Source organism: Artemia sp. Qi Xiang Cuo, chromosome 7 (assembly GCF_049724085.1).
Source record: "Artemia sp. Qi Xiang Cuo chromosome 7, ASM4972408v1, whole genome shotgun sequence".
NCBI lineage: Eukaryota > Metazoa > Arthropoda > Branchiopoda > Anostraca > Artemiidae > Artemia > Artemia sp. Qi Xiang Cuo.
The window spans coordinates 23,098,640-23,109,648 of record NC_142800.1 but is presented as its reverse complement, the minus strand read 5'-3'; the positions used below and the strand labels follow the sequence as shown (position 1 = coordinate 23,109,648).

The 11,009-nt window shown below is 36.9% G+C and overlaps 1 protein-coding gene across 1 annotated transcript in view; it reads left to right on the top strand.

Annotated features, from left to right (window-relative positions):
* The first annotated feature begins 1,174 nt into the window (after positions 1 to 1,174).
* The window catches only part of LOC148950062 (pecanex-like protein 1), a 102,793-nt gene continuing 92,958 nt past the window's right edge, over positions 1,175 to 11,009 (top strand). Inside the window, exons 1-2 of the mRNA XM_089091771.1 lie at positions 1,175 to 3,388; positions 6,562 to 6,704. Of these exons, the coding sequence (XP_088947897.1) occupies positions 3,233 to 3,388; positions 6,562 to 6,704 (299 nt within the window). The 5' untranslated portion in view covers positions 1,175 to 3,232. The remainder of the gene's footprint in view (positions 3,389 to 6,561; positions 6,705 to 11,009) is intronic.

Here is an 11,009-nt window from a genome sequence, read left to right as displayed (position 1 = left end):
TATATTCCCTGTCACCCAACCACCACTGATATTTTGGCGTTCCCCCCCCCCTCCGAAAATTTTCTGCCAGCACCCGTGAATGAATTAATAAACTTAATTGTTTGTACCAATAGCCAGAAACTGATGATTAACTCTAATTTTACCAACATTGAGGTAGTAGAGTTCTCATTGTGCACGCACACCTCAGAACCTTGGCTTCATAAAAAGGTAAAAACTAAATATTTATATAATATACATTCGCATATCTAATACAACAAATACATATTACACCTAAAAAAATGGAATTATTCCTGTCTGCCTGAAATTTATGAATCTATGCTTGTTAATTCTTGTTCTTTTTTAGAGTAACCACACTTGGGTGAAATAATAATATATGACATAATTAAACATGAACAATATCTAAAAGAAAATTCCATAGCCTTCATATCCACTTTGTATTAACATGCACATAGCCTAACCCCAAACAGCATTTCATCACTTGAAAGCAAACGAGAATAGAAGATATTGCAAGCATTCTTCAGTATCCCATTTATACAGGCACTCAGAAATATTCCATTCTTAATCCATTGTTTTTTTAAAGGGCTTCAAAGTTTGTGTATATACAGTTTTATTTGATAGAAAACCCCAACATTATATGAAGTTTAATTGAAAAGTAACAAGACTGTTGAAAAAAACAACATATTTATTAGACAAAGTTATTTACATTCAATCTCCTTCAAAATATGCTCCTTCTGAGTCTATACATGCTCTCCAACATTCCTGCCATTTTTGAAAACACTTCTGGAGGTTAGTTTTAGAAACTCATAGCTGCTCTGTCACATTTTGTTTTATTTCATCTATATCTTGAAAACGTTTACCCTTAAGCACCATTTTTATCTTTGGGAACAAAAAAAATGGCATGGAACTAGGTCTGGTGAATGGGGGGTTGAGAAACAACTGGGATATCTCATAAATGTCTCTAAATACCTCTAAAATACTTCGGCCAAAAACTGCTGCACAACATGGGCTGAATGGGTTGGTGCATTATTGTGATGCAATTTCCAACTACCAGACTTTTTAATCTTGGATGTTTTCCTTCATACAGTGTTTTATAAACAGCAAAGAACATCAGTACAGTGCTCCTTTGTTGTGGTCCATCCTATTGGAGCATACTCATGATGAACGTCACCTTGGTAGTTGAATAAAAAAACAACAAAAAAACAGTCAACATGATCTTCACTTGACTCCAAACTTGATGAGACTTTTTGGGTTGTGGGGAATCAGGTGTCTTCCATTGCAAAGATTGTACCGTTGTTTCTGAATTGTAGCTATATACCCAAGTCTTGTCACAAGTTATACCTGATTAAAAAAAAACAAAAAACATCAGATTCAGAACACTAGCAAATCAGTGGTAATCTGTTTTTGGTTATCTTTTTGCTCATCGGAGAGCAGTTTTGGAACTAAGTCCAGCAGGATGTAAAAATTCACTTCACTTAATTACACCTAGAAGCCAACTGAGACAATTTTAATCTAATCTATGTCTAATATATTTTCTCAACACATAAGAGTTAGATTAATATAGCACGTGCAAGTTCATACTCAAACCAGTTTACAATTAATCTTATCAGTCTCAATGCTTCTTGATTAGGCCTTGTATATGTCTACTACTAAAGAAATTGGAGCCAACCCTTTTCTTAGAACTTTGATTAACCAGTTTTATAGAAATTTTTACTTTTATGTTCCAGAATAGAGGCTGGGGAAAAGGACTTACAGAAACAGAATTATCTAAAAAAATGTGTGCACTTCTGCAACTACTCCATACCCTTTGCAATGGAATAATAAATATCTTATCTTCAATGTAAATAATAATATGTTAGGTTTTAATATGTCTAACAGTATCAATAAATGTGCACCATCTGAGAATCATTACCAGCTTGATGCACCTAAATCCCTCACTAACAGCTTTTACACCCCTGGCAGCATGTCTTTCACTAAATCACCTGTCTCATCCATATTAGGCAATGTCCTAATGTCCAAAAGTTAGCTACATTAGTCTTACTGAATCTTGTGTCCCTATTGATTTTTACAAATCATTTTTTAGCTTAAAAGAACCAGGTTACAGGAGAGGTGTAAAAGACCATAAATTGAGTTGGTATGGTTATTTCTTGCTCTTAATTTAATCTATTATGTTTAGAAAATGCGTAAAGAAGCCAAATACCATCTCCTCCCATCAGTTCATTAGTGAAGATTTCCTATCCAAAATGTTAAAAGGATCTGCTAGAGTTAAAACGTCAGCAGTAATTATTGTTTGTGACTTTAACCTGCCTGATATGACATGAACTAATAGCTATGGTATGGTTAGAGAATTGACAATTCTCCATTTAAATTTTTTATAAATCACCTATTAGCTTTCATAATTATCCTTTATAAATATCCCCTCCCCCCTCACTTGGAACCCCTGCATACCAGCTTTTACAGTTTAACCACCGCATTAAAGTTGGGTGTTATGTAGGAAAAATTTGTTGAATATTTCTTGAAACACCGAGCACTAGAATAAGAAAGACAAGATAGAATGTTCAATAACAAAAAAGTAGTAGCCTACTATTCAATATACTGTTCAACACTTACCAAATCAAGTCTTCTCTACTATGAAAATTGCACCCCTCCCCCTCAAATGGGGTTAGGTATAACCCTAGGGCCTAGGCTATATACAAAGCTTTTTAAGAAAGCTTTATTCCTGATTTCGAGTATGCAGAAAATATCTATTAATTGTATTTTAGAGTCACCTTTACTTTAATTCACCTTATTTTCAAACTATCTGATATAATACTTTTCACTACTGGGTATTTCTGTAACGTTTCTGTTATGTTTCAAAACGTTTGCACAAAGAAAACAAGCCATATTCTGTTTTTACAGTTTTAGTTTTCATTGACAAAGGTTACTCAAACCATTAGTTATGGTGAATGGTTGGATTGTTTATTTTTCAAAGATAATAATAATAATTAAAGATGTACTTAGGAAGGGGGGAGAGGAGAAGGACTAAGTAAAGTGGTTTTCCAAAAAAAATTCCAGCATCTAAGTTAATTTATTCTACATTATACACTATAATTTGTAAGACTGCTCAATACCTTCATTTCTGTCTGCACCTTGTTTATATCAATGTTTCAAAACAACTAGAAATAATTGAGCATCAAGTTTATCAATAAATTATGTTTCTTCTTTCAGGAAGTGGTAACAGTCTAGTAATTAATACATGATGGTATCTCAGCTACTAGAAGTTTTTCGTCAAGGAGTGTGGGCTTCTTTGACTGGGGGTTATTTTTATCAACCTCAAAACAATGCATTTTCAAATTTAGCTCAACTTTATACATGGATAATTCTTGTAACTTTACCTTTTTGTATATATATGGTGAGTAATGCAAAGTCATTATTCTTGTGTATTATGAAAGACTCATGTCTATAGTCTCGTGCATACATTCTTCAAGTTTGCAAGAGAAACATTTTTGTATTGGACACTAGTCCAAATTTTTTTCTTCCTTTTTTTCTTAATTTCTTATTTCCTTTAGAAGAGGGTAAGGGTTAGAAGGGCTAGAAGTTATTCTGTATAAGGGTTGTGCCCCCCTTCATAATACTTCCCTCTTTGTGCTTAAGTTTTTTAGTATTTTGAGAAAAGTTTCTTATCCTAATTAAATGACCCTTGTGTTTCCGGAGTTGTTCTTAGAGAATTGGGACAAAGATTCCAACTTTAGCATAAAAGGCCAGGTATTGAGGAGGTTGTAACCCCCCCCCCATATAAATAATACTGGTAATTTTTGTTTAAGTTTTAATATTAATCCTTACTTTCAGTTGAAAAAACTTGTTTTTTATTTAATTTCTGATTGTTTTTCAAATAATGCCTGGAAATCTGGCTCTCTTCCATAAAAATTTATCTCCCATCACAGGAAACTCCTCCGTGGAAAGTTCCTCCTGCATAAAATACTGCCCCACCCCCTGGAAAATTCTCTCTTGATAATTATATCCTTGCTGAAAGTTCCCCCCCATGAAATCTTTCATGGACGATTCTGCCTGAAAATTTTCCTTAGCATACTTTCATTTTGAAAATACTTTAATTTCCAATCGTTTTTCAAATCATGCTGAAAATCTCTCCTTCCATGGAAATTTTTGCTGCAAATCCCCCCCCCCCCCCATAGAAAAATCCTCCAAACAATTCGAACTCCGCTGAAAATTTCCCCTGGATAATTCCCCTTGAGCATCTCCACATGCAAAATTGAGTCAGCAAAGAGAAAGTAAGACAAATAAGAAGAATTCCAAGTTAAGAATTCTGTCAAATTCCCCTAATGTAAAATCTCCCCTGGAATATTCACACTCAGAAACTTTCCTTCCCACAGAAAGTCCATTTTCCCCATGGAAACTCACCCTCAGCAGAAAATCCCCCCTCCCCTCCTTGAAAATGTCTATATGCTTAGCAACAACAAATGCTATATGTAAACAATGGGCTAATTTCATAACTTACAGCCCTTTCCCCATGTGCTGTAGGGGGCCGTGTCCCCCAAAGGCATAGTTATTGGACCTTTCAATTATGCTGAACAAAATGACTATCTCCAAGTTTTGATTGGACAAATTTGGGGAAAAAGGGGTATGGGGGGACTAGTCCCCCTCAAATCTTTTTGGTCACTTAAAAAGGGTGCTACAACTTTTAATTTCCTTTCGAATGCGCCCTCTCCCAATCTTTTAGGGATACAATCACCTCTGGGGAAAAAAAACAAGAAATAAACATGCATCTGTGATCTTTTTTCTGGCAAAAAATACAAAATTTCACATTTTTGCAGATAAGAACTTGAAACCTCTACAGTATGGTTCTCTGAAACGCTGAATCTAATTGTGCGATTTTCATTAGACTTCCTTAACTTTTTGGGGGTGTTCCTCCCCTTTTTCGAAAATCACGCAATTTTTCTCAGTCTTGTAGCTTTTGAGTGGCAAACCTAACCTGATGGATGTGATATGTTTGAAATCAGCATAATAAGCCAATTCTTAAGATGTATCTATTGAGTTCAAAATTCTGTTTTTTCGAGCTTTGGTTTCTATTGTGCTGAGTTGCTCCTTACTTACAGTTTATTTCCGCAAACTATTTGAAACTCTGCTCGTTTAAAAGTTGCTTACGTTTTCTAAGCTGTCAGAAGTTTGGCTGCTCCTAAGCTGCAGTTTATAGATTTATTAGAATAACTTGGTAAGAATTATAACTATTCTGGTGTCATCCAATTTATCAAATTGTCGAAATATGAAAGTCACCTTTCATCTGTAAAACGTCCCAAATTTTCTTTTAACTATTGTCATTTGAGCTGCATTCATTGACCAAAAAAGCAGAAGTTTCATAGGCAGTAAAAGCAGAAGTTTCACCAAGTTGCCCGTTCTCCATTCACGGGCCGCAGCTTGAGTTTTGAGGGTTTTTTTCGGGGGGGGGGGGGTCGACCAAGTTGTCCAGTGTGCCAACAATTGCTGACACATAAAGTAATTTTAACTAAAAACATAAGCTAAATTCCACGGTGTCAACGCTGTGTGCTGACACCTTGTCATTTTTAAGGTGACAAAAAAAATTAAAGAAAATTGTCACCTTTTAAGAAAACCTACTGACTACATGCCACCTCTCTAATGAGGTGTAATCACTACCTTTTTGCGAAGAGTATGATCCTTTGAAGGTGTAGTTGTCTTTGGGAATCAACAGATTGTTAAGTGTTTGATTTTTCTGCAAAGAAAATTACTAAATTAGCCAAAAAAACACTAAAATCTAGTGTTTTTGTTTTCCTCACCAGGTAGCAACCCTGTATCTTAGCAGTCAAGAAGCGTTGTTAATCCGATTACTTACCTAGTAACAAAAAAAAAAGCCAAAAATAAATGGCACCCGACACATTAAGAAAGTGTAGCTTACCTTTGAAGGTGTAGCTGAAAGAGTATGATCTCTTCTGAGCATCCAAAAACCAACAGACTCATCTAGTCTCTCCTCTCCAAGGGAACTGGTGCCTTCTCTATAACATCATTTCATAATTTTTGAATTAGCTATTGGCTGGTGTTACCTTACCAGTGCTATCAATTACATATATTAGATTTTAAAAATTGATATTAGGCATAGGCTTCTCAAAATAGAAGATGCAGACGACCAATCCGTTTCTCTAACTTGTATTGAAGGGATGGCTTACAAAGTTGGTAAGGAATCTATTTTTTCCGGTTATCCTAATTGCTATGTCTTGCTGGTTTTATACATTAAAGGCTACTAAAAGTTAGACCATTAAATACTCGGCAAATTTTGCTTGGAAGTCAGTATAAGTATTTCCATACTGAAGTTTAGAATCGTCCATACATAAACACATAAGAAATCTATGAAAAATTATTTAGAGCATATGTTTTTTTTTACTGTCAGGTTGGATGCTCAATGCTGAGTAGGCTCAAGTTTTGTTAAGAATTGAGAATTCATTTTTCTTAACACTTTTTTGCTGACTTTCTGGGATTGGGTTTGACTACTCATTGATTCCTTTTTTAACATTCATTTTTAGGGAAGTTTCATGCTATTTTTTTTTTTTTTTTTAGTTTGATGCTACTGTTGAAGTATGGGCCAGCTATATTGCAGCAACTACTGTGTTTTTTACTGTTGTTAAATTTTTGAATTGGCAACTGCACAAATTATTTGACACTAAAGAAATCATAGAAGAAATTCCTGGTGCCAAAGAAAGGTAAAATCAGTGTTGAGGAAAAGATTCTCTTGTGAATTTGACTATTGGGATTGTCTTCAATGTGTCAGGATAATAGTATTTTGCCAGCTTTTATTTGAAACTCCATAATAAGGTTACTTGGTAGCATTTCTTCTCGTCTCTCTCAACATTAAAAGGGTTTTTGGACTTCAAATGTTTATTTACTTACAGTTGTTTTGTAACCAAGTCTCACAGTTCTGTTGAAATATGGACTCTTGAGGTAACCATGAATACAGTTTTGATCAATATATATATATATAAGTTTTCTATTTTGAGACTATGCAAAAATTGTCATAATTAAAATAAACATTGAATTAACTCAAAAAATTGAATGAAAAACTTTAAGAGTATTGACTACTAAAAATTTATTTTTGGAACACACTCTTCTGCATAAAGATTAATTATGTCCCTAGTGGTCTAGTATTATTAATTATCATTACATGCGTGTGAGTAGTGTTTCATTGATTTGGTAATACAGGTAAAGACTATCATAATCGACGCAGCAGTGTTGATTTAGTAATAAGTGATGTATACCTCTTTTGCTATTGCTATCTTTTCTCCTAGCTTTGTTGCATAGAAAGGAACGATCGTAGAAGGCTGGGAGAGCCTTCGGGTATTTAGTTCGGATATTTGATACCCATTTTAACTGAACAACTGATCAATGGGTGGCCAATATTTCCTTTGTAGCTAGTGTATGCCCTCTAGCCCGTTTCAGCCTCAGATAAAAATTCCAAGATAACCATTTACTTAGAACGACTTAAAAGTAAAAAATGTGTTCCCCTTGGGCCAACTTGATTTCTGGAGCCCCAGGGGCAAGGGGAGCAAATAATGCAAATAACCTTTTTGAAAACCAAAGCTTCGTAGAATATTTTAGTAGAAAGACTGGAAATTGAAATCAGAACTATACAAGGATGTGTAGTCTCTGTACTTTGAAGGCACATAATGAGACGTTTGGACCTTATTTCTCTCTTAGAGGGCCCAAGTGTCTAAATCCCTCCTCTTTCCCAAAACCCAGTGTATATAGACATGTTACACCTCTTTCAACTTATGATCCTCAAGAGGATCATTTAGGGAATATTCCTAAATGACCCGAAGTTAGACAAATTGCCCAATGATTTTTTGGAATTTCTAGTCACAATTTTTAGGCCACAAGTTTTAATGTGAGCGTCCTTAAACCTGTATGCAGCCTACAATTTCTAGGAGACGAGTGCAGGGATCGGCCGCAGTCACTTTTTGTCACTTTTGCTACTTTTTTGGGACCTGTTACTTTTGTCACTATTTCTGTCATTTTGTCACTAAAATCACTTTTCGGACGTTTTGGGCCTAATTTTTTTGGTGAAACAGTATGTTATAGTTGACTGTTGACTGTGGCACAATTCATAACAAAGGTAAGTCTTTTTTGATTGTTTGGACTGTATTTCAAGACGCACAATGTCTATGGCTGTGATAAACGTGGTTAGTATGTGTGTGTTAAAATCTAGGCTCTTACAAATAAGATGATTGATTGAATTAGTTCTACCGTACCATAACTGCCTTCTTGAACCATAACTGGTTCTTTTCAGGCCGTTGGTTCACTTAGCATCCATTCTTGCGTGGCTGCTTAGGAAATGGACAGTTAGGCCGAGATTCCTTCTGTATGTTTTCAGTGTTAGCCAGTTGTTTTTTTATTTTAGACCATTTCCCGCAAAAGGCATGCATGACCACAGATCTGAGGACGTCAAAATGTAAGATTTAATTCGTGTTTTCATTGGTTTTGTCACTTTGTATTTGTATTAGCTTTATGTGTTTTCGAATTCTGTCTTAAAACCTATTCTTATTTCAGGTTGCTATAAATTATGGGAAAGACAAAATTTTTGGAGAGCTGGCTCAGTAGGGAAGACGGCGCTGGGAATGAAGTGAAAGATTGGTGTACAAAAGGGAGTGGCGATGACAGCTCGTTCTTTTGTAAAGTTTGTAAAACGACACTCAGCTGCCAGAAAGGGTTCCAGGCCCTTCTTCAACATGCAGCCGCAAAAGATCACAAAAAGAATGCTTCTGTCATGTTAAATCAGCTTCAGTTGAGACTCGCTGCATCTGCTCCAACCGGAGTGGCAAACTCACAAACTCACCGAGTGGCGATAGTGTACCACAAAAGAATCTGGGAATGCTCTACGAGCGAGATGCAGCGTCAAAGGCAGAGATAGTTTGGGTTTTAAAGATTATTGCTAGTTCTTTGCTGTAGCATCGTGTGATCATATTACCGAGGTGTTCCGAACAATTTTCCCTGATGTTGTACCAGAAGCTTCTCGTTAAATGCTAAAAAATTGACATACTTGTTGACGGAGACTGTTTATCCGTACTGTCGAGAAATTCTAGTCGAAGACATCCAGAAATCTTACTTTGTACTGGACTATGATGAAACAACGAACAATGGTGGGGTGAAAGAGCTCCAAATAAGAGTTGGATACTGGTCAAAAGAGCGGAAACAAGGGGTTACTCGGCATCTTCGGACATTTTATATGGGACATGCAGCCAGTGAAGATCTGAGTAAGAAAATCCTGCAGAGTATTGAAGATGAAGGACTTTCACTTGAGAGATTGCTGATGCTTGTAAGTAATGGCCCAGCTGTCAATAAGAAAGTGTGGACTCAGAAAAGAGAAAAATGTATTCAAAAGGCCTATTGAATATTTGAACCTGCAACATTCATGCAGTGCAGAATGCATTCCTGAAAGGGCTACAAGAACTCGATGAGGAATACTCTGGTATGGTCATCGCTGTTTACCACTTTTTCAGCGGATGGCCAGCTCGTTCTGACGATTTCAGCCAGTGCCAATGGAAAGTTAAAGTTCGTCAGCATAAGTTTGTGAAGCACTTCCCAACGAGTTGGCTCACCATAGCGGAAGCAGCTTGATCGAATAGTGTCCTGCATTGACAGAATATTTCCTAGAATTCGTGCCAAACAAAAATAGTCTGAAGTACCTGATATCAAATGCAAAATATTTGAAAATTGTGAGTTGGCTAAAAAAGCAAATAAAGAAAGCCGAAATTGAGTTCATTGTAAGCTCTGCAGCAACTGTCACCGCTTTTACTGGTGTATTTCAACGACAGTAGCCGATAACTCATGTGGTACACTTTGAGCTTAGATGGTTATGCACAGTTCTTTTGGGGCAGATTGTGCCGGCTGATGATGTCAATCTCCGGATCCTCGGTGGTTTTGAAGGCTTAGATAGTACTACAGATGTTTACCTACAGCAACCCTAGTGTAATGAAAGGGTCCTGGCCTGGATTATTCGAAAGTTATTCTGAAAGACAGGAATTTTTTTTCCTGAGAATCAGGAAGCATATCAAAGCTGCTGTACAGTACCTGCGGACAAAATGCCCTGTGAAAAACGAGTTTTCCCGAAGCCTTGCCTGCCTATGCCCTCCCAGTCCAAATTGCCAAAGAGCAAGTTGCAGGGATATCCTCCACATTGCGAGAGAACTTCCACTTGAGAAGGACATCGAGCAAGTCTAGGGAGAATGGTTGTTATTACAGTCAGATCCTGTGCCGCTACCCACGGAGAGTACTTGAATCGACAGCTATTGGAAAAAGATCCTGGAACTGAAGACACCATCCGGTGAAACCAAATATCAGGCCTTAGGTCGGATCGTCCGCTCACCTATGTCGCTCTGTCATGGAAGTGCAGAAGTAGAGAGAGGATTTTCTCGGTCAGCTCTGCTGATGACTAGCCTTCAAGTGCGTACAGAAGAGCGGAGACTTAATGCTAAGGCTTTTGTTGTGGATGCGGTCTGCAACTATGAGAACAGACCAGAGCGTGTGCTCATCACAAAGAAGCTGCTTTGTCTTGCTAGATTAGCTAGAGCCAGCTATGAACTATAAATTATTGAGCGAAGACAGGAAGAATCAGAGAGAGAGAACCTTTAAGCTGAGAAGAAAGATGCTAAACAAGAAATCCAGGGGATAGCGCGGAAGAAGCAGAAAATAGCGGATCTAGAGTCAGACATTGTACGAAAAAAAGAGATGGTTAAACAGAAGAAGGAAATAGGCGATACCCTTCTGAGAGAGGCAGGGGAACGGTCGAAGAAAGCTGTGGAAGAGAAGGACTTCCTGAACCTTGGTTTTGCTCAAAGTATGCTGGAAGCAGCATTAAACGCACGCTCCAAAGAAAGGGAAAGGGAAGATGATGCTGAATCGGTTCAAGTACTTGTTCTGAAGAGGAAATCCGAACTAGTTGATCGCCTTTCGAAAAAGTCAAAGATGTGATGACATAATATCCAGTGATTGCTTATACTTATACTGTGATTTTC